At 46.0% G+C, this 25,103-nt stretch overlaps 1 protein-coding gene across 1 annotated transcript; it reads left to right on the top strand.

The window, feature by feature from the left end:
- Window positions 1–265: 265 nt before the first annotated feature.
- Window positions 266–11,629, top strand: FGF6 (fibroblast growth factor 6). Its single transcript, XM_039255752.1, has 3 exons — window positions 266–611; window positions 1,577–1,680; window positions 11,453–11,629. Exons 1-3 carry the CDS (start codon window positions 266–268, stop codon window positions 11,627–11,629), a joined length of 627 nt encoding a protein of 208 aa, XP_039111683.1.
- The last annotated feature ends 13,474 nt before the right edge of the window (window positions 11,630–25,103 follow it).

The raw sequence follows: 25,103 nt of genomic DNA, 5'->3' as shown, positions 1-25,103 counted from the left end.
AGGTCAAATCAAATATAATCGACTCGGGACGGAGCAGGCGGGCAAGCTAGACGCCGTCCCCAAGCCATGGTCCCTACCAGCCGCGGCTCAGCCTGGGTCCCTCTGCTCCCGACCCGAGTGCCCAAAGCAGGCTTTGGTTTCATGTCAGCAGCCTTCATCTGCCTTCCAAAAATAAGCCCCTGCCGCCATGCTGAGGGGAGAAAAACAAGAAGGGCGGTATTTTTAGGGCCATTAATTCTGACCACGTGCCTGAGAGGCAAGGTGGATGGCCCTGGGACAGAGGCTGTTCATCACTATGTCCCGGGGAGCAGGACGTCTTCAGGGCACGCTGCGGGCTCTCGTCTTCCTAGGCGTCCTAGTGGGCATGGTGGTGCCCTCGCCTGCCGGCACCCGCGCCAACAGCACGCTGCTGGACTCCATGGGCTGGGGCACCCTGCTGTCAAGATCTCGAGCTGGGCTAGCTGGAGAGATTGCTGGGGTGAATTGGGAGAGTGGCTACTTGGTGGGGATCAAGCGGCAGAGGAGGCTGTACTGCAACGTGGGCATCGGCTTTCACCTCCAGGTGCCCCCCGACGGCCGGATCAGCGGGACCCACGAGGAGAACCCCTACAGTGAGTGCCAGCTGCAGCCAGTTGGGAAGCTGGGGGCTTGGGCACAGGCAGGGCTAAAAGATGAAGGGGAATGCCTCTGGTGCATGGGGCCCTGTTATAAAGGGGAGAGAAGTCTTATTCTCTATTTGGATGCTTATAAGCATGGCCATCTCCCCCAGACTCACTTTGACCCTGCCTGGGTGCAGGCTTAATATGCTGAGCTCCAGGCATTCCGGTGTCCTTTGCCATCACCCTACGGAGTCCCTGTGGCATTGATTACTTCAGTGTTAAAAGCACATCTGCGGCCATATAAGACCACTGGGAACCATCAGCCAGAAACCCTAAAGCAAGAATAGTGAGAATAGATAAGGGTGTTTGGACCAGATTCGACCCAAGCTCACTTTTATTTAGCTTCCCTCTTTAAGAAGGAAGGAGGTATTTTGCAAAATTTCCCACTGAAGCACATCTTTCTTTTTATTTCGACCTGCCCTCTCCGTCCCCAGGTCCTTGTCCTGCAAGTTGGGGGGTTGCTGCATAGGTGGGTGCACGCATCCAAGAGGGATTGGGGGCTGCAGGATCCAGACAAGCCATCAGTCTTCCGTGTGGTTGCAGTGTTTGCAAGTTTAGATGAGCTGAGATTTGTTGAAACATGGAAAGTATCTACTTTATTAAAAAGCTAATCAGCATTCATATTTCTATCCCAGGCAAGGACTTGATATGATGAAGTCTGTAAAAGCTAATCTTATGTAGATATGGCTGCAGTCCCTCACCCCGATGTCAGAACTTCCCCAGCAGAACTGGATCTTTGACAGTAGGTGGCGGGACTCACCGAGTGCAAAGTGAGAACAGGGATAGAGGTGATGGAGGGTCTGGCCTTCTAGGAGCCGGGGGATGGACTGAGGTGCCCTTGTAATGTCACCTCTAGATTGATGTCCCACTGTGCCCTGCACAAGCCTTGGGTAACCTGGCCCCCCTTTCTTTGTCAGGCCTGCTGGAGATTTCCACTGTGGAGCGGGGTGTGGTGAGTCTCTTTGGAGTAAAGAGTGCCCTCTTCGTTGCCATGAACAGTAAAGGGAGATTATACACAACGGTGAGTCCACTGCGCTGTGGGAGCTCCAGGCTGTATGAGGGCTGCCGCCTTGCATAGTTGAAGAAAATACCTTGAAAGCTTGAGTGGAATTTGTCTAGATTAAGAAGGAAAGGCCTGTGACAAAGACAGGCCAGCAAGCTTCACAGTTAACTGGCTTCTGCTTTGGACCATGTTTTTCCTGAGATTTCCAGCCTTTGTAATTCAATAGGAACCATATGTCAGGAGGTTAAGGAGACCTGCACCCTGGCATAGAGCTATCGCCCAGGCTTATGGTTGGGTTTGACCCCCTGAACCAGAAAGGCCGGGAGAAGTTAGCCCGTCTTTCAGCCCGGGTGCTGTTCCCCATGACCCGCTCTCTGAGAGGCACCCCACCTAGCATGCAGTAAGAGGAGAGACGAAGGAACTTGAAATTTTACTCTAAGGTTTTAAGTTCTCTGACCCCTGATCCCGTAGGCTGTAGAAGCATCCGCCTAGTCCACCCTCTGGGCTGGCACCCCATTTCTGGCCCTCTCCCTGTCACAGATCACCCTGGGACGGCGAATGCCAGCCCTTTGGTAAACCTAACCGACTTTTAAGCACATCCACCAAAACCTCTGCTCTTGTTGGCTCCCTGGGTCCTGGGTATCTCCTCCTATGATTTGGCTTATTCCAAAATATGGGCTGGGAAAAACAACATCCTTATGAAGTTGAAGAAACTGGGAGTTCTTTTGACAGAAATAAGAAGGCTAAAAAGGTAGACCTCTGAGCGATTGTGAAGGAATACCAGAGTTATTTATGGGGAGGGCGTGGAGTGCTGTTCTACCTCTCCTCGGAGACACTGAGCACCAGGAAGTGGGCAGAGAGATATGGGATTGGTGCCAGGTTCCTGGGAAGCCATCCCTACATACCTGAACAGGGAACTCAGGTGGCCTCTTCTCTGTGACCTTTTTTTTTTTTTTTTTCAGTTTACTTATTTATTTTGAGAGAGACAGAAAAAGAGAGAAAGTGGGTGAAGGAGCGGAGAGACAGAATCCCAAGCAGGCTCTGCACCATCAGCACAGAGCCAGATGCAGGGCTCAAACCCACGAACCACGAGATCATGACCTGACCCTAAAACAAGAGCCGGATGCTTAACTGACTGAGCCACCCCAGCATCCCTCCCTAGGACCTTCAGTCTGGGTTGGTTTGCACAGAGACAAGGTGTGAATTAAAAGTAGGTGTCAGAAGTAAGGAGACTAGCCAGAGGCTAGATGGTGCCAGGAACCAGAACTCGGTCCCCAGTCTGTCCACCATGTGCACTTCTGAGCAGCTGTGACGTGCGTTACCCGCAGAGGCCTGAAGCAGCCCTGACAGAACAGGAGACCTCATGCACCCATCCCGTCTGTAAAATGAGAATAAAGTCATGTGCACCTTCCAGAGCTGCTAGAGGATAATGCTCGGAAAGCACTCCACAGGGTAGCCTGCAGACCGTCGGTACTCAGTACAGGGCGGCTATCATTATCAGCTGAGGGGGGCGAGGCACCCTGCTATGGGGCTCTGCACCCCTCTTTCCTAGAAGTGACATGTGTGGGATGACCTTTTGCATCCCATCACCTTGGTAGCTTGCTAAAAGTGCAGATTTGCCGGGAGCTCCATCAGAGATGCTTATTCGGCAGGGCTGAGATGGGGGCCTGAAGATCAGTTTGGTGGTGGTTGTTTTCAAGCTTCTCTGGTGTTTCCGAAGCACGGGCAGGCTTGGGACCACCAGGCCACCTGGCCTTTGGAGAACTGGGCAGGTGAAACCCGGCGTGAGGCTTGGAATCTTCAGACACTCCCTTTCTTCCTCAGACACCACTCTGTGCAGAGGTGCTGGAGAAGACAGGAGCCAGCCTGGAGCCAGCCTAGGTTCGGGTGAAGCAGGGCCCCTCCTTGTGGACAGGGTCTTCCCCAAAAGCCCCTACTCACCAGCCTGCACAGTGCCTGGGATCCCCCCGATTGGAGAGCCAGGACCTGGGGTGGTCCGCTAAGGCACTCTGCAAGGGACCATTTAGCAGGTAAATCTCCTGGAAGGACAGAGCACAGAAACCCTTACCAGAAGGACATTCAACTTTGAGGCAGCGAGGGGGCGCACATATAGGAAAATGTATCCACTTCCGACTTGAAATCTGTGACCCTGGCAAGAGAACCTATATGCGATTCAAAAATCAGAGCTTTAATCACAGTCAGAGGCACTGCACAGGGGTAAAGCATGGAGTAGCAAAAGGGAAGGAACTACCTCTGAAGTGTGAACGGACTTCTGATGTCAGAGACACCCCTGCATCCCTCCTGCGGGGGCTCATGACTTCAAAGGGGGTTGGGCGGGCCCCTGAGCTGGAGGGTTCATGAAATGAGACAGTCTAGAGAAAGAGGGAGGGCTGTCCCGAGGGAAGACTTGTTCACTCTGCACACTCTACCCTGCCCCGCCCATGCCCCCAGGAGCACTGGGTCCAGGAGCACCTTCTCTGAGGTGGGAAGCGGTCCTCCCTGGAACCCAGGGCCTGGAGGGCTTGTGTAGGAGAGTGGGGCTGGACCCCGGTGTGTGGCCCAACTATGCCCCGAGCTTGGGCAACTGACGCTTTGTGTGGCTGTGCACCAGAGGCTCCCGAACCACCTCTCCCCCCTCCCGCTGCCCCTCAGGGGCCTGTTATCACAGTCTAAAAAAACAATTGCCAACTGATCCCCGGAGCCAGGAAGACTCCCGCTGGGTGATGATTTCATTCACACTATTTCTCTTAAGCCCCTAGAGCTGCCTCATCTCCCCGGGCTCAGCTGCTGCCGCCTGCAGCTAAATGAGATTTCTCATGGGGGGAGGGGACCCTTGCTTGGGTTGGGGATGGGACAACTCGTGGTCAGAGGAGAAGAGCCGCGAAAACCCACCTAGGAAAAGTACCTTCCTGCATGTCTCACTTCTAGGAAAGAGGGACGCAGAGCCCCATGGCAGGATGCCTATTCCCAGTTGAAACAATATAAATAGCTGCCCCATATTGAGCGCCTACTGTTAGTAGGGCACCCTGCGGAGTGCTTTCCAAGCATTATCCCCCAGCAGCCCTGGGAGGTGCATGTGGTCTTTTTCCTTCCTTTACAGACCGGACACTAGGTCTCTAAATTCGTGTAGTAATCAGTGCTGTGTGCAGACCTGCCTCGGGGCTCTGCAGGTAAGGTTCGGGAAGCCCACAGCAGAGGTGCATCTGATGTACAGTCTGGGACCGAGTTCTAACTCCTGCCTCACCTACCCTCCACTATCGGCTCATGTGGGGCAAAATCCCTGACCTTCCCTGGGCCTAGATCTCTGTTCTCTCCGTGTAGACAAAGGCAGAAATAGGTGAATTCTAGTCTCCTTAATGGTTTTAAAAATGAAATTGAAAAAAATCTCAAGGATCTCCACCTAATGATCAGAGAACCAGGAACTGGGGTTGGTTGTCGGCTCAGGCACCCTCTGCAAGGAACCATTTAGCAGGGATTCTCATAAAGAACCCCTTGGCCAAGAAAAAAAATGCACACTGACAAAAAGCTAGTAGGAATTCAGTTATGCTTTTAAGTGATTTTAGTTTTACTACTTATAACTGTGTCTACATCCTTTTAACCAGTAGTAGTATGACAACATGCAGAACACTGTATTTGTTTCATCCATCAAGGCCTTTGGTTATTCAGTGAGGCATTACATTAGGAGAAGAGAGGACCAAGCCATGCCCTCACTCAGCTGGCAGCATAGCTCATCCAGCAGAGAACAGATTCCTGAGGGGATGTGTTAGTACGCCTGCTGGGTAGACGTCCTGGGGGATGGGACCCGAGACCCTGCAGACAACTTTTGCTAGCTGAGGCCTGCCGGCTACAAAGAGCTACACAGGATTGACAAGAATGATGTGCCTGCCGAAAAGCTTTTCAAGCACTTCTAAATCAACACTGCCATTGAGTGTTAGGAAACGGGGTTACAATACACAGACTTCTTCGGAGCTGAGACCAGTGATCTATTTCTCCATTTCAGCTAAGGACAGAAAGCAGTCAGGGGCTGCAGGAGGAAAGGGTTTTAGGAAAAAGAGCCTTTTTTTTTTTTTCTCTCTCCACCTCCCACCTCCTTAAACACCACCCACCCTCACCCCCTTCCATGCACACTCACAAACCAGGAGGTATAGAAGCCAGTGGCCATGGCTCAGCCCCGGGAGGAAGAGCTTTAAAGACAAGCATCTACCTCCACAAGTCCGGGTGACTTAGCTCTGCGCGAAGACAAGGGGATGGATGTCTCATCCAGCCCAGACCGCGTCGGGCATTTCTGCTAGAGGTCACATGCTGGAACAGCCCTCTGCAAAGCCCCTCTGCAAAATGCCCCTCTCCATGGTAAGAGCTGATTGCTTTGGAGTTTGGTTCCACATAAGTCTGATTAGACCTACATGGAATTTAAGACGTTGTCATGCTGGGGCCTGAGGCCCAGCAGACCCAGGAAATGTGATCCGGTGGAATTATTTTCATTTGTTCAACTAATAATATATGGTAGCTGTTTTTATTAACACAGTGTTCACTTGGCATGAGTGCTTTTCTCACCAGAGCTGAGGAGCCAGCACTCTTGGGTCATGAGAACCGGGCTCGGGATGCAGTAGACATGGATTAAGTGGCAAGGTCTGGATACCAGCTCGGGCATCAGTCTAGGCAGCAGGAAAATCCCACTGGCCTGAAACACTGGCTGCTTCAAAGAGTTCAGGGAAATGGTCTTGGCCTCCTGCCACCTGAACCCCAAGGACAGGGAGGAAAGGTACAGAAGGGGACAGGCAAGGGGAAGAGAGCGCTTTGAAAGCAAACTTCAACCACTTCTCTTTTTTCACTTTAGATTTGGACACAGTTCTGGGGAAGGCTGGGAATATTAGCAAGACTAGAGAAAATGAACCAAATGGAAAGAAACAAAAGTGGGGAAAATTGGTTTTAAAGAGGAAGGAATTTGAATAATCAAAATTCAATGATCGGAGAACAAGGCACAATGTGTACAATCATCATCACGCACATTTAACCAGTATTTTAGGAGACCCAGACACTGTGAAAGGCTGGATTCTTAAACTGGACACATTCTAGAATGGAGGATATGGGCAGACGTGCTCAGAATTTCTTGCCCAAATCACTCAGTTCCTCTTCCTTTCCCTCCTCTCCCTCGCACCCTCGGCCCCAAGGCTTGATTTCTTCTCTAGAGTTAGCAAACCACACACAAATCACCATCCAGATCAGAAATGAATTCTGGAAACTGAGGGCAGTTTGCTCTGCAGGGAAGTACAAGTTAGAACAGGGGGAAGAGTGGCAGTTGGCATGGGCTGGACAGGGCACAGGGGACCACCAATTTTTTATATAAATGTTTTCTCATTCCATTTCCTGGCCCATCTTGTAACCTGAATTCCTTTCCCACTTTAAATAATCTAGTTGGATGACTAGGTAATGCATGAACACGGTTTAAGGAGGGGAGAAAGGTATAAAAGAATATGCCATGGGACTTTAGTCTCCTTCTCACTGCCCTCCTGAAGCCACTGCTCCCTCCCCAGACAAATGCTGTCCTGCTTCTTTGTGTATCATCCCAGTGGGTGTGCTCTCACTGTTATTTTAAAAATCACACAGATGGGAGCATGCTACACATCGTTTTGAATCTTGCTTCATCACTTAACAGTATATCTCTGAGACCATTTCAAGTCAGTGCCTACAGAGGTTTTGTATTTTTGCATAGCTTACTAGTATTCAATTTTGTAGATCTGCCATAATTGAATTAACTCCTCCCTTCCTAATAGAGACTCTGTTGTTTCGGGTCTTCTACTATTATAAATAATGATACAGTGAGTAACTCTTGTACATGTGTGGGAGTGTGCTAGTTAGATTCATTCCTAGAAGCGGAATTACTAGCCGCAGCTATATTCCCTTTTTATTCTAGCAGATATTGTCAAATTGCTCTTTATAGAGGTTATAACACTATACATACCCATACATATTAAATGAGAATTGCTGGTCTTCATGCCTTCACTAATGAAAGAATATTACCAAACTTCTGATTTCTTTTTCTAAGTTTTATTTACTTATTTTTTTTTGAGAGAGAGCACGTGCAGGAGGGGCAGAGAGAGCGGGGCATAGAGGACCGGAAGTGGGTTCTGTGCTCACAGCACAGAGCCTGACAGGGGGGTTGAACTCACAAACCTTGAGAACATAACCTGAGCTGAAGTCAAACGCTTAACTGACTGAGCCACCCAGGTGCTCCCAAATATCTGATTTCTTTTAACCAAACAATTAAAAACGTGGTCTCACTGTTAGAATTTACATTTCTCTTATTAGGTGTATTTTCTCATGTCCAAATACTAGTTCTATTTCCTTTTCTGTGAATGGTCTGTTCATAAACATTGTCCATTTCTCAGTTAAGGGTTCTGAATATAGTAACAAAATGTACTCTCTGACACATATGCATTGCAACTATTTTTTAACTGAGTCTGCTATTTATATTTTTGTTTTGTTTAAGGTAATTTTTTCCAGGCAGAAGTCAAATGTATTCATTTTGCTTTTTTTATGGCATCTAGTTTTTTGTGTCCTGCTCAAAAAGATCTTCCTGACTCAAGATTATTTAAACCAATTTTTTTCTGGACTTGTAAGTTTCTCTTTTTTACATTTAGGTCTTTGCTACTTGTAGAATCTATTTTAATGTAAGGAATGAAATAATAAGTTGAAACTTCATTATTATTTTTATTATTAGATACTACCCAGCTGTTCCAACACCATATTGTCTCCAGTGATTTGAAATGCCACTTTTATATTAATTTCAGACCCATTTTTTTTAGTGTTTTATTTATTTTCTGAGAGAGAGAGAGAAAGAGAGAGAGAGAGAGAGAGAGCAGGGGAGGGTCAGAGAGAGAGGGAGATACAGAATCTGAGGCAAGCTCCAGGCTCTGAGCTAACTGTCAGCACAGAGCCAGATGCGGGGCTTGAACCCACGAACCGTGTGATCATGACCTGAGCCGAAGTCGGATGCTCAACTGACTGAGCCACCCAGGTGCCCCTCAGATCCATTTTTTATGTTACATTGACATACATTTGGATCTACTTCTGGACTCTGTATTTTGTTCATCATCTGAACCAGATGACGATGTAGCTTGGCTTCTCGTTTACCTTTTACAGTCAATCCTGAGTTTCTATTCTCTTAATGCTGTTGCTTCAGAGCTTTGCTCCTCAGTCTCAGCTTCTGTGGTTGCCTCTACCCACCATGCACAGGTAAAGAGGCCACGGCCCAGAGAGGCCCTGAAGAGCAGTGCCAGAGCATCAACCTCTGTGTATCTTTGTTCTGTGTTCTTCTCATGCAAGTTCACAGTCTCCCAGTCATTCAGTCAATAACTCCAGAACTTAAAAGCTAAAATGTCCAATAACCCACAGCAAGTTTTGCAGGAATGGCAATCCAGGATAAGACAAAGTCCCGTAGAGCTTTTAATGTAAAGTAGCTCATGATAGAGAAGAATTATAGTGATAACAATTTTTTAAAGTTTATTTACTTATTTTGAGAGACAGAGAGGGTGAGAGAGAGAGAGAGAGAGAGCATGTAAGCAAGGAAGGGGCAGAGAGAGGAAGAGAGAGAATCCCAAGCAGACTCCACACTGTCAGTGCAGAGCCTGATGTGGGGCTCGATCCCAAGAACTGTGAGATCATGACCTGAGCTGAAATCAAGACTCAGAAGCTTAACTGACTGAGCCACCCAGGTGCCCCCAATTTTTTTTATTTTATGATGTGCCAGGTGTTATACTATGGACTTCCTGTACATTATTTCAATTAATGCTCCAATTCTATGACATAATTATTCTTACTGTCCCCACTTTACAGATGAGGGAACTGAGGCTTAGAAGTTTAAATCACTTGCCCAAGTTCACATAGCTAAGAGGTGCATCATCATCAGCATAACCTCAAAACTAGTGCACCAAAATGCTCTGTACCTACGTTGATTAGTTTATTCTCTCTACCTTTGGGATATTCCTTCCACAAATAGTTAGTGAGCATCCATAACAAAGGAAACTAAAGGTTGTAAAAACCCAAACTCCTTAGTGTGGCATTAGGAAGCCAGTTGGTGTGATTGGCTAAAGCTTTCACATTCACCTCAAGTAAAATAAATACATGTGGAAGTGCTTTGTAAACAATAAACCGGGGGCCTGAGAGGGGAAAGGAGTGAGGGATGAAGGGCAGGAGGGGATTGTGGTGTTCCCTCCTTATACTGTGCTGGGCCCTTGCTCACTCTCATGCTACATTGAAGGAGCCAGTCATGCATGGGTGTCCATCTGTCCTGCTGGTGTCCCTATGAAGTCACCATCCATTCAGGTTCATGTACCTGACATGACACAATCCATGTCTTGGGGAACTGAAGTCTATTGGGAAAGAAGAAGCTCTCCCTGAGGATCACACACTGTTATACATGCTGTCTGAGAGGTGCATCCAAAGAGCTGTGGGCGTGTGGGAGCCCAGGGAGCTAGCTCATCACCCTCTGTTCATAACAGGAAGAGGCTCTGGTCCATCCCCCGCCTCCGGCCAGCCCAGGGTGCTCATAGTACGGTTCCTGTGGAGAAGGTCAGATGACACCTTTGGCACAGCCGGCCAGCCATTGAGTGGGCTTTTTATAGCCGATGGCCTCAGTCAGCAGGAAGGAGTCAGAAATTACACCCCACCTCTCTTTTTGTTTCATTCTGTATTTCTTTTGAGATTGGATCCCCAACCTCCTGACTTTCACCTTGTTCTCTCTTCCTCTAGACCTCACAGAGCCACTCCCTATGCAAAACACAGAAATCCTCACACCCTCCCCCCCAACCTGGCCTCCCTCAGCATTGGCCCTGCAGGCCTGGGGATGAAAGGCCTTCTTTTCTAGGAATAAAGGAGGGCGTGGGTGATGCATCAGGAATGAACTCGTTGATGTGTGGCAGGAAGTTTAGTGCTCATTTTCAGAACAGGTGCTCCACACGCTTTTCTACCAAATTAGCACAGCCCCCAGACTCCATGGCACCACCTGCCACAGAGGGAACCAGGTTCTCTTCCCCATAAAAATCGCTGCTCCTTACCATCTCTGTTCCTAAACTTTTCTAGAGAGTTGTGAATATCTAGGCATCTTCTGGGCTCAAAGTCAACACCAAGAATGGGCATTTTTAAGGGGTGGCAAACCTGGGGGGGGGGATTGGAAAGATAGAGTGAGGGGGCATAAGTGGAAAGAAGAAAGGGTTAACATAGTCAACAGATAGCACTGGAAGGACTTGGGGAATCATGTATCCCACCCCTCTCCCCTCCCCGCCCCCCCACCAGGCACACAGCTTGCAGGAAAGGGAACCAAGGCTGAGAGGGAGGAGCCTGCCCATAGTCACACAACCAGGAAGCAGAAAAACCACAAAGTAGAGCCCAGGCTCCCAAACCCGTTCCACTAGACCACCTCTCACAGCGGACTTGGGGAAATGGCCTATTATATCCTTTTATGGTCCTTTCTCTGAATGTGGTAAATTATCAGCTAGGTGCTTGGTGAAAAATAAAAGTGCCCTGAAATGAAAGTCAGGAGACCCACCCCATGTGACACAGACCTTCCATCCATGTCCCTGGGTCTTGAGAGGAGCACATGAGAGGGGTCCAATAGAGCTTGGAAGTCTCTTCCTTTCTGCTCTTCCATGATTTGATTGGCCTAGAATGGCCCAGCATGGCTCAGTTTCGCTGCTGGCTATCTTATGAAGGAAAGGAGGTACACCCAGTAGGGGACCCACTACACCTCATTTATAATTGAGCCTCTGTTGTTTATCCATTTCTTTCGCAGCCCAGCTTCCAAGAGGAATGCAAGTTCAGAGAAACCCTCCTGCCCAACAATTACAATGCCTATGAGTCAGACCTGTACCGAGGGACCTACATCGCACTGAGCAAATATGGCAGGGTAAAGCGGGGCAGCAAAGTGTCCCCAATCATGACTGTCACTCACTTCCTTCCCAGGATATAGGGACCCTCAAAGAAGACTCACAGATTGAAAGCAACATCTTTTGTATTGGAATTTTGCACAAAATGAACAATTCCCCTTAACTCCCAGAGTCAGGCTTCTCCTGTGCTTGGAGAGACCTGAGTTGGTACCCTGGGCCACCGGGCCCCATGGTATGTAACCAACCCAAGAGAGGGGTTGCAATCAACATCCTAGAATGGCAATGGATGCATGCTCTGACCTCAACTGAGGAAAGAAGGTACATATGGCATATGAAAGGTCAAGGTGAAAGTATTTGTGTGTGTTGATGTATATCCATACATCTTCATGTAGATGGTCTGAGAAAAGGCATTGTAGAGCATTGGATTTCTTTCTCCCAGTATCATTGCTGCAGGAATGTACCTGCAAGAATGTCATCTGTCAAACCAGCAGGGTTGATGTGTGTGCCCATTCTGCCTCTTTCCATCATTCTTCCATCCAGAGGCTACTGAGTGTATGTACGGGTTGCATGGGTGGTGGGGCACAGCTGTCCTCTAAGGGTAGGAAGGACAGGGTGGGAGGGAGTAGGGTTTAGCTGCAAACCAGAAAGAAGGTGGGCATGCTCCATACCTCCTGCCTGTGAGGGCTCCAAGGACACTGGGCTGCCCTGTTGGTGGAGCTGGGGGAGAAGGCATGATCCTCTTCTCAGAGAAAAGGGGTAGAGCAGTGTCTCACACAGTTGGGGAAGGCCTGCTGGAAGCAGCGGAAGGGACTGGATGTTCTATGGAGTACCGTTCTGCCTGGAGGATTCAGTGCTGCGTGTGGCTCCAAGAACAAGCTGGGGCCAGGCTGCGTGCCCATAATTTTTCCTCACTTTGAACTGGGTCTTATTTTAACCTCAGATGACAAGGATCCTAATAATGGCAATCTGTTTGGCGAAGAGTGAGGGGGTGCAAAATAGGGCATGAAGGAAGTAGAGAGGCTTTGGACTGCAGATGATAATTCCTCTCCAGCTACGTCCAGGAAACTCACCCAAGTCCTCATCTGATACTCTCACTTCCTTCTTGATCATCATCAGTTTGCATACACGCTGGTGCCTGGATGCAGTAGAATGGGCACCATGACCTCCAGAGTTTGCCCTCTCCGGCCCCCTACAGTAAGAGAAGAGTGATAATCCTGTGAAATCAAGCAGCCAAGCTGAAACAGCTCCTTGCTGTACAATGCCTTCTTGCCTCCTGTCCTTTGAGAGTATTTAAAGCAGAGGTTCCCCAAGTGACTATAAATGTTGTCTGCCTGGAGCCTTCAGATTCCTGAACCATTGGAATGTTCCTAAATCTGAAACCAGAGAGAGCCATATCGAGTGCAAATATTTTTGGCATACATGAACCATCAAGTTACAAAATGACCTGACTCTCAGGGGCCCCTGCAAGACAACCCCTCATCTGCTTCAAATACCTTCATCTTCGACATACTTCTCTATTTGCAGATGCGGCCATCTATAGATAGATTTGAGCTGAGTGACTGTGAGATGGACATGGAGGTTGGCAACCCAAGAGAGACATCATATTGACTACTTTCTCCCTGGCACACCTCAGGGAGGGCATGTTCTGGGTGAGGAGGAAAAAGCCACACCAAGGTGAGCAAAGTCGGAACAGACAGTAAGAGCTCGGGAGCAAGAGTGGACATGGCCAAGCCTCGGAAGAAACGGGAAGGAGCTGGGGTCTTAGGTCAAGTGGGAGAAAGTTGGTCCATCTTGACCATTTACAATACTGGAAGTCAGGTCTGCTTGGAGGCAGAGGACAAAGCTGATTATTTTGTTGAAAGTAATTGACTGGCCTCTTTGACAGGGTACATCAGAAACTGTTGCACTCAGGACCTAAGGTGTGTATCAGTTCCTGATGGAATGTGCCAGCAGTGCAGGAAGGCTGGGTGGATGGACGGACAGTGATCTGGTGAGGAGGAAAGTTTTAGGTTACAAAGCATTAGCTCCTTTCTTCCCAAATCTCTGAGCCAATTTGGCATGAAAGGGGACACATTTCTAAGGAGAGTCCTCAGATTGCTAGACCTTTCCTGCACCTCTTCAGAGGCTCCTGAAAGTGCTGAAATACTGACAAGGAGTTCTCCCAAATGTCCACTCCCGTTTTTCATGCTAAGAGTGAGAAGGAGATGCTATGAAGTGCCTAGGACCAGGCAGCCTTGCTATTCAGTCACTACATGGGGGCACCAGCACACCAATTGCTTATGACAGGAGCCATTTACTAGCAGCAGCGTATCTGTTCAAACTGGTACCAACGCCTATACCAGTTGTTGAACATTCTGAATATATTCCTCGACGTGGGGTTGCATCGTTGACTTTTTAAACCCCTTCCTGTCCAGAAGAGTTCTCTCCCAAGAGCTTTCTCTTTGACCTTTAAGTGCCTTAGGACAAGTCACTCTCCATCCACAGAAGTGAGTTAAGGAGCAGGAACAAAGGAAGATCAGCAAGCTCAGTCCCTTCTCACCTGCTGCTGTGTCTGTGCACAGGCTTGCAGAGTTGTCGCCTGACTGATCACCATGTCTACTGAGTCCTGGAATCAGCTCTCAGCACTGTTGGATCCAAAAGTCAGCAGCAGGGAAACAGAATGAACCTCACCTTCCTGCTGCCATGTATTACAAACAACTTGGGTCCTTTCTCTCCCAGATCCTAAGCTATGACCCTGGTTTACATAGTTTGGTAGTCACTGGCTTCTCTCCTATCCAGAACTTTCTCTGACAGCTTCATACAAACTTGGGTTTCCATGAGCCCAGATGCTGCCTTATTTCTCCTTTAATAACAAATGATAAAAATGACAGCACATCTTCGAAGATGAACTTTTCAGCTGGAGAAGGTAAGCTCAGAAACAATAGGGAAGCTCCAGGCTCCTTGTAGGATCTTCACCCTCCTCAGGGCAATGGATGGACCTCAGAGGAAACTGGAAACCACTGCCTCATCGAAGCTGTTGATTATGTTCACTTCATCGTTCACTGCCCTTCCCTTCCCACTTGCCATGATTTTTGAACCTCCTGTGGAAAGAAACATCTAATTTTGTAATTACTACCCTACCATTACCCTTCACAGTCTCTCCCCTCCTCCACCATGTCCCACAACACATCCAGCACACACACTCCAAGCCCCTGTTGAGGGCCATTCTATGACTTAGGAAAGAGAATATTTTCTCTTGTCTCTTCTCATCTGATCCAGGCTATGAACCTCTCTCCTTTCTAGATACATAGGATCTTCCCAGGCCATAACCCAGGCCTGAAAGTCTCTCCTGACCTAGTCCTATGCTGAGAAGCTTGGAATTTTTCTTATGATGGTGCTGGGCCCCTTTCTTGTCCTAGACCTCAGAGCCTCCAAGTTATCACTCTGTGCAATCCTAGGAGAGGAGGATGTATGAGAATCCATGAGCTGTAGTTCTCCTTCCTCCCAGGTTTGTTTTTTTTTTTTTTTTTAATGTTTTTATTATTTATTTTTGAGAGAGAGAGAGACAGAGTGTGAGTGAGGGAGGGGCAGAGAGAAAGCGAGACACAGAGTCTGAGACAGGCTCCAGGCTCTGAGCTGTCAGCGCAAAGCCTGACACAGGCCTCAAACCCACAAACTATGAGATCATGACCTGAACCAAAGTTGGACACTTAACCAACTGAGCCACCCAGATGCCCCATCCTTCCTCCCAACTTTGTATATGCACTATCCTTCCCTCTTTGGTGGCATGGCCACTGGTGCAAATATATCTACCAAGGGTTATTGCTGGCCCTAAGACATGGGGGTATTCTCTCTCCCATCTATCTCCTTCTGCTGCTTTTCATGTAGACAGAAGCTGGAAAGCTCGTACATCTTTCTGTCCCCAAAGGCTCCAGGTCAGATGGCACTGGGGAGGGATTCTCTGCTGCATGCCACTTTATGTCCAGAAAGTGGGTCTCTCAAATCTGCACCTTTCTCCTCCAGGCCAAGAATGGCCACTCATTCTGCTACCTCCCAGAATGTTTGGAACAAGGCCAGAAGAGTAGATAGAAATACTCCATTCTGCGAGTACTTCTGAGCTTGTGTTTCCTCTTCCCAGAATGGGAGGAGAGAGTGATTTTACCCAAAACAGATCCTGAATCTAGTTGAGAGCCAGCAGAGAACCACGTTTGTATACCTCATTGAACTACTGAGATTGCAGCATTCAGACAGCTGTGTCCTCATGTGGTTTCCCCTTTCTATAAATCAATTAAGTACCTCAGCCTGGGTCCCAGTGCAGAGCTGTCCTCAAGTTTGGGTAAAGTGAGTAGAAAACACTCAGAATTTGTTCAGTTATGTGCTTGTAAAATGTGATGCTTCTATTTTTTAATGTGTATGTGCTATGCACAAACCATATCATGTTCCAGCAAAAAGTAAAAGGTCTTTTTATACATTTCTCTAAACTGTTTGACTCCACCCCTCCTATTAAAACTCACAACAAATCTCTGGGTTGTGGTTGATTTTCATCTTGATTCTTTTTCTCTCAAGGAGGAAGGCAAAGGGAAACAGAAAGCATAGATTCATGGTGCTGTCAATATTATTGATTCATGGTGCTGTGGATTATTAAGGCAGGGAGAAATCACTTAGTCTGAACTCCATATTTTAAAAATGGGGAATTCAGCCCCAAAGGGGAAGGATGCTACCATAGACCATCATGAGGCAGCAACCCTCTTCCTCTTCTGCCTTGGTCAAAGCAAGATACCCACATTTCTGTGACTGTACCATTTACTCATTCATTTATTCACCCATCAAGAAATACTTGCTGAGCACCCCATCTCTGCACTGCATTGGGGACAGTTTGGGGATATGTGAGTGAATGAAGTAAATCCAGTTCCCACCTTCTCACAAACTTGCATTAAAAAAAAAAATCACCCAAGAGTATGTTAAAATGTAGATTCGTTGGCCACGCTTGCAGAGATACTGATCCAGAGGACTGACTGGGTGGGGCTCAGGATTCTACATTTGTAACACATACCCCAGGATCACACAGCCAGACCAGAACCTATGACTCACAAGTTTATTCTCTCATGTCCCACTTACCCTTCCTGTGCCTCTCCATCATCACACCTGTGATCTCACGACCACATACCCATCATGCCAGGTTCCTCTTCTATTCCTTGTGTAGTCTCTGGGAGAGAATAAAATGTGCCTTCGGTTGAGCAATGTTGGGTTCTGAATAAATCTTTGTACTCTTGGAAGAGCTGCCTGATCCTGTGGCCTCTGCACCTCACTCCTGTATTTATCTGCACAATTGATATTTCTAAGATCCTACTATGTGCCTTGGAATATCATTGTGACAAATTATATGTGGGCTTATATATCAGCAAGGAAGACAGACATTAAACAAATAATCACAGCAAAGTGTGATGAGTGGCATGAAAAACAAAGTCCAGGTGAACTACAGGGGCACAGAACAGGGTCCTGAGCTCATCTGGGTGGACAAGGGAATCCATTCCAGAGAAAGGTGAGCTCTGAAGCATATCGGCCAGATTTGGGGCAGGGAGAGTGGAGGCCAGCAGGCAGGGGAGGGAGGGCACAGGAGGTGTTCAAAGGTTCAGATGGGATTCCAGGGGAAGAACATAGCACCTTGCAGGACCTCAACCAGGGCCAGTATGGCAGGTATGCAGAGGGAGGGCGGGGGTGAGATGGGCTCAAGCCAGGCCATTAGGAAATGTATCATGGAGCATCTGGTAAGTATAGTAAGGTGCTTGAATATTTTTTAATTTTTCATATATAATTCACCCTTTTCAACTGTACAACTCAATGATTCTTAAGTAAAGTTACCAATTTGTGCAACCATCACCATACATGAATTTTGGAACGTTTTCTTTACTCCAATTAGATTCTTTGTGCACATGTACTCTTAATCTCCAACTCACCATGTCCACCACAGGCAACCATTAATCTACATTCTGTCTCCATAGTTTTGCATTTTCTGGGTATTTCTTGCAAAGAAATCACACAAAATGTGGTTTCTTGTGTTTGGCCTCTGTCACTGTAGGAGCTTGAATTTTCATCTAAAAACAATGTGAGGTCCATCCTTGAAGAGTTTAAGAAGTAACAGGACCATACAGGGGTTTTAGAAAGACAGTGGAACTGTCAGATATAGAGAGGCATGGAGGAGGCACACCCTCTGTGGGGAAGATCACTGTAGGCTATAAGAGTGCTCTGGGCTGAGGTGATGGTAACAAGATAGAGTGGTGACAGTGGATGGAAAGAAAGCTGGTCGTTTCACACAGCAGTCCTGACCAAAGGGAGCTCTTCATAAGTTGAACTTGATTCTTCTAAAACATAGGAAGCAGGCTCCACCATTTTCTGAGATGAATCTCAAGAGATTTCATATTCTTTGTCTGATGAGCACTCTCATCCTTAGATGGACCAACCAAGAAGCTCTTCTGCTGGTGTCTGTGTCCATCACCAAGGCCTTGAGGCCCAGTGCAATAGTTCTCAACATAGGCAAAGGGATGCTGCAACCTCCTTCCACAAATAATGTTTGGCCAGGAGTGCTGCTTCCACTCCTTTCCTCAGGTTTTTTAAAAAAAATTTTTTTTAATTTTTTAATTTATTTCCGAGAGAGAGAGAGAGAGAGAGAGAGACAGCGTGAGCAAGGGAGGATCAGAGAGAGAGGGAGATACAGAATCTGAAGCAGGCTCCAGGCTCTAAGCTGTCAATACATAGCCTGATGCAGGGCTTGAACCCACATGACCTGAGCTGAAGTTGGACACCTAACCAACTGAGCCACCCAGGCATCCCTCCTTTCCTCAGGTTTTAAGAGAAAGTGCCAAAATGCCAAGAAAAGCTAATACCAGATGATGAATATCTGTTGTGAAGATAGTATCTCAAGGACATTCTGGTGTCTTCAACACACAGTCAAAATTTCTATACCATATTCTCCTACAGCATCATACAATAGGAAATGATGCTCAGAGCAAAATGTTCAAGATCTGCAAAAACTTCAGTTGCCCAATGTATTTGTTAAGAAATAAATGCATGTTTTTAAAAAAATTTTCAACAGAAAATTTTGGACAATCCCCAAAAAGAGTTTAATATTTGGTTTTAAAAATCAGCCAATCAAACTATTCCATTTTTGAGCATTCCTCCTCAGGCTGCCCTGAAAGAGAGAAGGGAACGTATTCACTGTGGCCCTTTGAAAGGCTGAGGGATCAGTTGACTGGCCAGTTGTAGTGTTTATTATAAATATCAATGATTAATCATTACTTATTTCTATAAGGAACACTAGAGCCCTCCCATCTGGTTTTGGTGGAGCATTCTCCATCTAACAGCCCATTTATATCTTCATGAGGCAAAGTTACTTGCAATTCCAAGGACCATAGGGAAGACAGACACCTTCTTTTTGTGTCCTCATGTGGTCTTTCTTTTGTGTGTGGACATGGAGAGAGAGAGAGAGAGCTCTCTGGTTTCTCTCATTCTTGTTATAAGGATACCAACCCCGCCTACAGGATTCGGGTCTGCCCTTATGACCTCATTTAACTCGAATCACTTCCCTAAAGACTCTATCTCCAATTACAGGCTCATTGGGGGTTAGGGCTCCAACATGTGAATTCTGTCCATAACAGTGCCCCACTGCCATCTGGGGAAATCTGACCTCAGACATGATGTCATTCTAACAACATTCCAGGAAGGAAATTGTCAGTCAGTCCATTTACCAGACCCCCAGGGGTCTGCTTCATTTGAGGGCCCTATTCTTTTAAGTAGGTGAAATAGGCAGTTACCTCTAAGGTAATGGCTCTCAACTGGTGGTGATGTAGGGAGAACATGTAGGGGACACTTGGCAATATCTGGAGACATTGTCTTCAGATTCTCACAACTCACAGGTGTGGAATGTGTAGCACTATTGACATCTCACAGGTAGTGGCCAAGGATGGTATCTAACATCGGGCAATGTACAGGACAGCCTCCTAACACAAAGAATTATTTCATCCCAAATATCAATAGTGTTGAGGTTGAGAAACTTGCTCTAAAGTATAACACACCTCTCACTTGTCCTGATATTTGTAAATTAACTCTCATCAAAGACCCAGGTTAGGAAGGAAAGGTTGGAAGAGAAGCTTTGGATGTCATTATCAACCCTTACACCCAAACCCAGTCTCCAGGAGGTCCTTGTAAGAATGTGATCAGGGCAGGGGGTTTTCACAATTGTTCCAGAGAGTAGGGATTGGCAGATAGACACTAGGAACTGTTACACTGGGATGTCATGTAGGCATTCCTCACTCAGCAGAGTGGCATGAGGGGCAGGCGACTAGGATCAAGGGGAACAAACTCAACAGGACCTTACTCTTTCTCACCATTGTCCTGTACCTTCTCAAACCTGGACCAGGGCTCTACCTCCAGGGACCATGCCAGCCAAGCAGGGTTTTTCTTCAGAACTTTACCCATAGCTGTTTGTTACCTATGTAATCTTAATTTCTTCTTTTTTTTTCCCCCAAAGAGCACAGTTTATTTTCATTTCCTTAAAGCTATACAATTAAAACATGTTCATGTTTTAAAACATGGTAAAAAATGTAGAAAACTCAGGAAATTAAAAAAAAAAAACCCCACCTCAATACTCATCATCTCACAGCTCAAAGACTACTGCTGTTAAGGTTTTATATTCCTCTTCAGTCTTTCATATGTAAAATGAAGGTAGTATGTGGCACATGAGCATGATGGGATGCTATTCTGGAAAAGTTTTATTTCTGTCTCTCCTTGGCCCCTTTGCTCCATGGAGCTAGTGTCCCTGGAGGAAAACTCAGGTACTCACAAGGCTTTCCTGGCCACTCATAGCTAATACAAAGCCATATGCATTTCAAGGTACAAATGCAACCCTTTTTTTCAAGTTTTTTTCCCACTCAAGTTGCAAAACACAGCTACAATTTAGAACTTATAACACCAAAATAATCTGCACTTTGGTCTTCATTCAAAGACTTCTTCCTCCAACCCCAGCCGGAGCTGTTGCATGTATGCAGGTTAAGTATGGTCCCAGCCAGTGTCTTCTCATTTGTTTGGGCACCTCCTCACAGACTGGTTAGCAGTTGTTCCTGACCCTTTGGGGGTAGAGAAGGGAGGCCAGAAGGAATGGTAAAGTAAGCAGCAAAGTTCTCACCTGAGTGGCCCTATTATAAATTGACCTGGTAAATGCCTAAAACTAACTCTCTCTCTCTCTCTCTCTCTCTCTCTCCCCCACCCCCTTTCTCAATCTCATTCTCTCCCAACCCCTATCTCTTTCTCTCGTTAGGGCCTGCTTTAGATTTTTCAAAGACTGTCCAACTCAGGAGAATTCTTGCATGTAACATTCAAGACCCAGTGAATTCATCTTTTGTGGGAAGGAGTGGGGAATTTGCCTACTACTATTCCATCACCTTAAAGGCCAGCAGTCCACTTGCAGCTTCTTTCTGTCACAGCCCTTTACCTCTTTATATGGCTATATTAAATAAGTTGGAAGTAATGCCTCTGTCATACACGACCCGCACCCAGTCCCTATAACATACACATACAGTCTTGGACCCTGTAAACTCCATAGCAGCAGCAACCTGCCCTTCACCCTTACCACAGAAGCAGCATTGAACCCTCCTTTCTCCTTCCTTGGAGATTCTCCAGGCAGAATCACACAGCATTTATTGTGTCCCTCAACTTTGGGGACACATATCCAGCCTTCTACAACGTCTCATCAACCTGCTAAGGTACACTGGGACCTCCTAAAAAGTCACCTAAAAGTCTCCTCCTAAAAATCCACTTCTCAAAACCTTATTTTCTGACCCTTGATATGGATGAATCCCACCAATTCTTGAGCCTATGCCCCCACCCCACCCCAGGGTTCGTTGGCCCTTCTCCATTCTTCTTCATCCAATTCTGCCTCACCCTTCTCTAGGGTGAGTTGTGGGCTCCCTCTGATCTCCCACAGTTAGGAAAATAACACATTTCAAAATTTGTATGGCCTTCCCTTCATTTTTAATTGATAGCAACCAGCAAAACAACAATTACAAATAAATTTAAAAAAAAATAAGCAATCCATATTTTATTTTTTTATTTATTTAATTTAATTTTATTTATTATTTTTTATAGTTTATTGTCAGATTGGTTTCCATATAACACCCAGTGCTCATCCCCACAAGTGGCCTCCTCCATGCCCATCTCCCCCCTCCCCCCCACATCCATCAGTCCTCAGTTTGTTTCTCAGCATTCAAGAGTCTCTCATGGTTTGCCTCTCTCTCTTTCCCCCACCATTTCCCTCCTTCTTCTGCCCCATGGTCCTCCGTTAAGTTCCTCCTAATCCTCCTATACATGCAAACATATGATATTTGTCCTTCTCTGCCTGACTTATTTCGCTCAGCATAACACCCTGAAGGTCCATCCATGTTGCTACACATGGCCAGATTTCATTCTTTCTCATTGCCATGTAGTATTCCATGGTATAGATAAACCACATATTCTTGATCCATTCGTCCGTTGATGGACACTTAGGCTCTTTCCATGTTTTGGCTATTGTTGAGAGTGCTGCTATGAACATTGGGGTACATGTGCTCCTATGTATCAGCATTTCTGTATCCCTTGGGTAAATTCCTAGCAGTGCTATTGCTGGGTCATAGGGGAGTTTTATTGTTATTTTCCTGAGGAACCTCCACACTGTTTTCCAGTGGGGCTGCACCAGTTTGCATTCCCACCAACGGTGTAGGAGGGTGTCCGTTTCTCCACATCCTCGCCAGCATCTAGAGTCTTCTGATTTGCTCATTTTAGCCACTCTGACTGGCGTGAGGTGGTATCTCAGTGTGGGTTTGATTTGTATTTCCCTGATGAGGAGGGATGCTGAGCATCGTTTCATGTGTCTGTTGGCCATCTGGATGTCCTCTTTGGAGAAGTGTCTGTTCATCTCTTCTGCCCATTTCTTCACTGGGTTGTTTGTTTTTCGGGTGTGGAGTTTGGTGAGTTCCTTATAGATTTTGGATATTAACCCTTTATCTGATATGTCATTTGCAACTATCTTTTCCCATTCTGTTGGTTGCCTATTAGTTTTGTGGGTTGTTTCCTTTGCCGTGCAGAAGCTTTTAATCTTGATGAGGTCCCAATCGTTTATTTTTGCTCTTAATTTCCCTTGCTTTTGGGGATGTGTCAAGTAAGAAGTTGCTGCGGTGGAGGTCAAGGAGGTTGTTTCCTGCTTTCTCCTCTAGGGTGTTGATAGTTTCCTGTCTCACGTTCAGGTCCTTTATCCATTTGGAGTTTATTTTTGTGCATGGTGTGAGAAAACGATCTAGTTTCATTCTCCTGCATGTTGCTGTCCAGTTCTCCCAACACCATCTGTTAAAAAGGCTGTCTTTTTTCCATTGGATATTCTTTCCTGCTTTGTCAAAGATTAGTTGGCTGTACACTTTTGGGTCCACTTCTGAGTTCTCAATTCTGTTCCATTGGTCTATGTGTCTGTTTTTGTGCGAATACCATACTGCCTTGATGATGACAGCTTTGCAGCAGAGGCTAAAGTCTGGGATGGTGATACCTCCCGTTTTGGTTTTATTTTTCAGTAGTATTTTGGCTATTCGGGGTCTTTTGTGGTTCCATACAAATTTTTGGATAGTTTGTTCTAGTTTTGAGAAGAATGCTGGTGCAATTGTGATTGGAATTGCATTGAATGTGTAGATTGATTTGGGTAGTAATGACATCTTAACTATATTTATTCTTCCTATCCACGAGGATGGAATGTTTTTCCATTTCTTTGTGTCTTCTTCAATTTCCTTCATAAGTTTTCTATAGTTTTCATCATACAGATCTCTTGTATCCTTGGTTGGGTTTATTCCTAGGTATTTTATGGTTTTTTGTGCAATTGTGAATGGGATCAGTTTCTTGATTTCTCTTTCTGTTGCTTCATTGTTGGTGTATAAAAATGCAACTGATTTCTGTACGTCTATTTTGTATCCTGCAACTTTGCTGAATTCATCGATCAGTTCTGGTAGGCTTCTGGTGGAGTCTGTCGGGTTTTCTATGTAAAGTATCATGTCGTTGGTGAAAAGTGAAAGTTTGACTTCTTCTTTGCCAATTCTGATGCCTTTTATTTCCTTTTGTTGTCTGATGGCTGATGCTAGGACTTCCAGCACTATGTTAAACAACAGTTTGAGAGTGGACATCCCTGTCGTGTTCCTGATCTCAGGGGGAAAGCTCTCAGTTTTTCCCCGTTGGGGATGATGTTAGCTGAAGGCTTCTCATAGATGGCTTTTATGATGTTTAAGTAGGTTCCTTCTATCCCGACTTTCTCTAGAGTCTTTATTAAGAAGGGATGCTGTATTTTGTCAAATGCTTTTTCTGCATCTATTGATAGGATCATATGATTTTTATCTTTTCTTTTATTGATGTGATGGATCACATCGATTGATTTGCAAATGTTGAACCAGCCCTGTAACCCAGGAATGAATCCCACTTGATTTTGGTGGATGATTCTTTTTATGTGCTGCTGGATTCGATTTGCAAGGATCTTGTTGAGGATTTTTGCATCCGTATTCATCAAGGATATTGGCCTGTAGTTCTCTTTTTTTGCTGGATCTCTGTCTGGCTAAGCAACCCATATTTTAAACCGTCAACAACAATTAGAAGGGTGGAGGGAGAGAGGTAGCAAAATTTGGAAAAAAATAATAGAAAATAACATTAATTATGCTTTTTGCGCTCTTTACAGATCTAAATGTATGTTTCCCTTTATAGAATGTATTATGTGTTTCTTGATATGTTAGTAAAATTTTGTTTGGGAAACTAAAGATGTAAATATTTTATTAAGAAGAAAAAAACACTCAGCAGAAAAAGCCATGTCTTCATGTTTTTCAAATTGTCAAAAAACTTGAAAAGTTAAAGCTTTCAAAAATTTGTTCTTTTTCTAACTTTTTCTTATTTTCCTCCCGCACTTCACATTGTTGTTTACTCTTTTCACTAAGCAAATTTCAATTAGTTTATAGTTTGGTTCCTTTGTCCTTTGGAGTCTCTTACACAGAACACCTATTTCGCAGAAGGAAGGCAGGGCACACCTTCTCAGACCCTTTGGTACTGCCCCCTTGTGGTTATTTCCTACATAATGATTACTTCTCACTAGATTTCATCCCTAGATGTTCAAAAATGAGCCATTGAATGCCAGCTGTGAGTTGGGACTCAGATGCTAATTTTAGAAATAAATATATCAGAGTTTTGCCTAGAAAGAGCTCATAGACCTGAGTGGAAGACAGTAACCTGCCCAGCTAATGCTGCTTTAAGTCAGACCACATGTGAAGTTGCAGAGGAGGAAGTGATGAGGCGGAAGTGAATAACCAGAGTCAGGAAAGGACCACTGCAGCTGAGGCAAGGATGAAAGGCACATGGAGAAGAGGAAGGGATATTCTAAACTAAGAGGACTCTGAGCAAAGGGCCCTGTCAAGATATAAAAGCACAAGCTAAATTCAGATGAGTGTGGGGTTACAGTATCTTGAGTGGCAGACCAGGAGGGTCAAATCTCAACTATGCCATTTAAGAGCTGTATGATCTTAGGTGAGCTAT

This window comes from Hyaena hyaena, unplaced genomic scaffold (genome assembly GCF_003009895.1).
Source record: "Hyaena hyaena isolate Hyena2069 unplaced genomic scaffold, ASM300989v1 scaffold_547, whole genome shotgun sequence".
NCBI classification, from domain to species: Eukaryota; Metazoa; Chordata; class Mammalia; order Carnivora; family Hyaenidae; genus Hyaena; species Hyaena hyaena.
This window is presented reverse-complemented; position numbering and strand designations above follow the sequence as displayed.

Bases quoted from the DNA above. Each gene is read 5' to 3' on its own strand.
- FGF6 (XM_039255752.1), top strand. From the start codon at position 266: ATGGCCCTGGGACAGAGGCTGTTCATCACTATGTCCCGGGGAGCAGGA. The intron at 612-1,576 runs GTGAGTGCCAGC...TTTCTTTGTCAG, and splicing joins CCACGAGGAGAACCCCTACA to GCCTGCTGGAGATTTCCACT. The intron at 1,681-11,452 runs GTGAGTCCACTG...TTTCTTTCGCAG, and splicing joins AAGGGAGATTATACACAACG to CCCAGCTTCCAAGAGGAATG.